This window comes from Phaseolus vulgaris, chromosome 3, assembly GCF_051622355.1.
Source record: "Phaseolus vulgaris cultivar YP4 chromosome 3, ASM5162235v1, whole genome shotgun sequence".
Classification (NCBI taxonomy): domain Eukaryota; kingdom Viridiplantae; phylum Streptophyta; class Magnoliopsida; order Fabales; family Fabaceae; genus Phaseolus; species Phaseolus vulgaris.
The window spans coordinates 10,191,048-10,195,656 of record NC_143500.1 but is presented as its reverse complement, the minus strand read 5'-3'; the positions used below and the strand labels follow the sequence as shown (position 1 = coordinate 10,195,656).

Genomic DNA, 4,609 nt, shown 5'->3' with positions numbered 1-4,609 from the left:
ATTCAGTAGTAACAGTGTGAGCACAGGAGTATAGGTATTAAACATTGACCAAAATAATGAACATAATATAAATATTTAGTCAACATTACACATCACATCTTTGTTTTGGTTCAAACTATGCATATATGAATAAGCTCAAGAATCAAGATCATTGTTCAGTGGTGATCCTCTTGTCTTCTGAATTCTATCTGCACTTTTAAGACACCAAGCGTAGCATTACCTTTGTCCCTTGTCAGTACTCTCACTGAAATCCAAGTCAGAGTCAAGTCTCACTTCCCAAAGTTCTTCACCCTTTTGGCCCTTTCCCATTTGGAAATGGTTCAGCTCAACACCACCAAGATGAAAACCTGGATCTTTTCACACTGATCTTACCCCTTTAACCCTGCCAACCCTTTTCCTTTGCCTAATGGAAGTTATGTCCAACACCATCACCAGACAAACCAAAGTAGCACCTTCTCAAGGCACCATTCACTTCCAAAAGCTTTCTTTTTGGTTCGCCCCTCGAACTCGTCCACCTGGTTAACTTCCTTCTTTTCTTTCTCTTGTACCTCCTCTACACTCAAAAGGGTTTTAACAAAACGGCTCATGATCACAGTTTTGGTCCAAAAGTCAAGCTTTTTGGAGTTTTCCTGATCATAATTTTGCTAACTTCTGCAATTCTAGCTGCATAGGTTGTATTTCTCTTTAATTTCCTACACTGTGACTGCAATTTAAAACCTTTATTATTATGGTTTACTCCTTCTATGACAAAAGCTCTTCTTCTGGTTCTGGCTCTGATACTTCGGGCTTGTTCAATCCCACTTTGCGAAGCCTTGGAGCTTCCAATGGTGATGTTGTGAAGGGTGGCTTGTCATCATCGCATTCTTTGGTTTATGAGAGTGAGAAGGGAGAGCTGGTGAAGTATTCTTCGGCTGCAAGGGTGGGGAAGAATGAGATTTGTGAGGCCAAAGCTTTGGCTGCTTTGAAGAATCATAGTGAAGCAGAGAGGAGAAGGAGGGAGAGAATAAACGGTCATCTTACAACACTACGTGGCCTTGTACCATCCACTGAAAAGGTATGTTTTTCTTCCTTCCTTTTCCTTCTATTGGAGATTTGTTCTTTTATTGTGCATGGCTTATTACAGCACTCAATTATTTTTGCTCTTTAGTTTCATGATTTCACTTTGATTGTATAATTGGACACCAACGGATTCAGAAATTCATATATATATATATAAATTTGTGGGGACAATACTATACTCCATTTTTTGTGCTAAATGTGGGGCAATATTTCACTTCATTTCAAATTTAGGAGGAGATTTGTTATTACACATTTATATTATATTATGAGGAGAAAAAAAGTTTTCTGGGGTAGCTATCCCAACTCTGGGAACCTTAGTTCATCTAAATATGACTTTTTTTATAATTGCCTTACTTGAACGATTATGAACAAAATGGATTTACTCATATAGCACTTCTAAATTTTGCTATCTAGACAGTTCTTACATAAGAACAGTGAAAATGTTTCAGTAAAACGCATATTCTGTTGGTGATATGAATAAGGAATAATAGATTTGAGAGAAGGTTGAAAACTAGGTGAAAAGCCATATGTAGACTTCGTGTTACACTGAATCAGTTTAAGTTGAAGAAGAATGGAAATGCAAACTGTTCTACCAAGGAGAGATGAGATGAGAATAGAAAATTTAAGAAAAACATAAAACATATATTAAGTTATCAATAAGCTACTTGACAAAAAAAATACTGACTTTTGACACATTAGTACAGTTTTATACTCAAAGTTCCATTATGGTAGTTTTATTTTCAGTTATGTCATAAATTCATAATGCTTGTGGCTGTGCATATACGTTTCCCTTTCACATGTTAATTTTGAAAAAAAGAATAGAGCTCGGAGTCTGCTGTATATAAACACCACAAGTTGAGATTTGAAGAACATCATTGTAATTATTGTAATTAAATTAAGGGCTTTTGATTGCATCATTGTTGTCCGTATGTGGTCAACTAGGTACATATATAGGAGTTGTTCCTTGCTAGAGTCAACTACCAAGATGCATCACTTGATTATGTAATGTGGAGTTATTTATTATATATGATATGCATCCTAACTTATTATAATTAGTGTTATAATATGTATTTTTTTTTATGATTTCATATTCTATACTTTTAAACTGAAAACGCTTCACTTATTATTCAATAAGTTATGTATACATGCAAACCAGATGTTTCCTCTTGTGCATCATGTCATTAGGTGAGTATTAATGTCCGTGGATTGTGCTGGGTGCCCAAATATAGTTTCTGCTATTAATACTACTTTATTTGTTAAAAGTTACTGGTTTAGTTGGATTGCTCTAAGAAATATTTTTATAAGAAAGCAAAGGAAGGAGGCAATGTTTTTGTCTGGGATTTATCTTTAACAAGTCATATGAACCAAATTATAAAACATTAAGCACTGTAGAATGTCAATTTTGACTAGGTATTTTAATTTGATGGTCCTTATCAGAGGAAAAATAAATAAAGGAGCATAAATGTCATCTCTATAATCAGATTGATATGATATTCGAATCAAGTATTATCGTAGAAGTGCTAGCTGTTCTTATGGGAATCATACGACAGAGTCAGTATATTTAAATATTATGTGATAAGTTTGTGGTTTGCATGTTTTGTCTTGTTTTGTTGAACAGACATATTCTTTTTGTTGGCTAAGTGATAATGGTGATGTAGGACATGGAAGGAAAACCATCAATGTTTTTAGGCATTGGTTAACCGGAACTAGTGACTAGTTAGACACTTAGTTTAATCAATTACCATAATTAGTATAATTAGTGGATTTGGCCTCTTTTGTAATGAAGTTATCATACTTATTCAAGCCACCATCACCAAAGGATCAATCAACTTGAGTTATCACTTATCACTCTATAATTGGCTTATGCTGAAGTCATGTTGATAGGTACTGAGAGGTGATAATGGAAACAATAATGCAGTAATTAATCCATATAAGTGTCCTTGTCATAAAAAAATAGTACAGTTTTTCTTTTGGTGTGTGACTACAAAAATTATTCTTTTATTTCTGATTATCCTTTCTTCTGTTTAGTAAAACATTTGTTAAAATCTGCTGATTTTTATTTTGTGGGTCAATTGTTATTCCTTAGATGGATAAAGCCACTTTACTGGCTGAAGTGATCAGCCAAGTGAAGGAGTTGAAGAAAACTGCAGTAGAAGCAAGCAAGGGTTTTCTAATCCCAATGGATGCTGATGAAGTGAAAGTTGAACCATGTGACGGATCCAAGTCTTACAGTGCAACTATTTGCTGTGATTTCCGACCTGAAATAATATCTGACCTAAGACAAACACTTGATTCCCTTCCACTGCATCTAGAGAAGGCAGAAATTTCAACTTTGGCAGGAAGAATGAAGAATGTATTCGTCTTTACATGTTGCAAAGGGAACATTAATATTGATACTGAAGAATGCCAAGCTCTTGCAAGAACTGTTCACCAGGCACTATCTTCTGTACTGGATAAGGCTTCTGCTTCACTTGAGTTCTCACCCAGAACATCACATGCTAACAAGAGGAGAAGACTATGCTTTATTGAAACATCCACTTCCTCATGCAACCATGGATCTTGTTTGTGTTGATGTCAACAATTTGATGTGTTTATGTTTCTTCATTTCAAGTGTTACAAAGTGTGCCATTAGTATTTCTTATTTTTTTGAGAAATACTAGCATCACACTTGCTTGTATGTTGTTTAACATATTTTCTATTATTGGGTGAATCTCATTATAAACGAGATTCATTAAATAAGATGTGTGATATCATCATGAAAATCGCGTTTATCCAATAATAGAAATTGTGTTATAAAGTGTGCTAGAGAATGTATTATTAACATCTTTCTGTTGTTCAAAGCTGGATTTGTATTTTAGTATGCAGGCAAATTATACTATGTTTTGATTACCCCTTCCAAAAGTACAAAATCATTCTAAAAAACATGTTCAGAAGGATTATCCGAACATGACAATCATTCTACCAAATTTAAAAAAGGGCTTGTGTGGAAGCTGTTATTGTGAATGTATGAGGAACAATTGAAGATATGTCTTATTTATGGCAGACACGAAGTCAGCACTGAATCATTCAATATTAACGGTTGAGTGAGTAACTGTTGACTTTGAGTGTGGCGTTTCTCATGATATGCTCTTCTTCTTTTTAACCTCTTCTTGTTTACTTTTAGGTCTATATTCTCTTTGTTTTATCATTTTTTTTCAAATTTTCTCTTTAAATTTCTAATTTCATCTCTTAAATTTAATTCTTCATTGGGATTCCTAATGTTTCCATACACATTAGAATGTGTAGAATGAGAACAGTCACTCATTTTTTATAAAAAGATTGTCTCAAAGTTTTGAAAGGGTTTAATAAAAAATGAAGTGACAAAAACTTTCCACAAAAGATTTTCAAGTGTATGTATGCACATACGTTTATTGAACAAAGTGAAAATCAACTAGATGTGTTGAGACGAGTTTTAGTTTTTGTCACGGATCAAGACTTTTAATGGAAAGCTTTAAAGGAAAGAAAAATAAACTTAACAAGTAAATAATAGCTAGACGTATTCTAGTGTGAA

General features: G+C 33.8%; 1 protein-coding gene across 1 annotated transcript; it reads left to right on the top strand.

Moving 5' to 3' along the window:
* The first annotated feature begins 232 nt into the window (after nucleotides 1-232).
* LOC137806532 (putative transcription factor bHLH107) lies at nucleotides 233-3,864 on the top strand. Its single transcript, XM_068606721.2, has 2 exons — nucleotides 233-1,054; nucleotides 3,146-3,864. Exons 1-2 carry the CDS (start codon nucleotides 728-730, stop codon nucleotides 3,629-3,631), a joined length of 813 nt encoding a protein of 270 aa, XP_068462822.1. The 5' UTR covers nucleotides 233-727; the 3' UTR covers nucleotides 3,632-3,864.
* Nucleotides 3,865-4,609: the final 745 nt, after the last annotated feature.

Coding starts and splice junctions, on each gene's coding strand:
- LOC137806532 (XM_068606721.2), top strand. CDS start 728: ATGGTTTACTCCTTCTATGACAAAAGCTCTTCTTCTGGTTCTGGCTCT. Junction 1,055..3,145: donor TTGTACCATCCACTGAAAAG/GTATGTTTTTCT, acceptor GTTATTCCTTAG/ATGGATAAAGCCACTTTACT.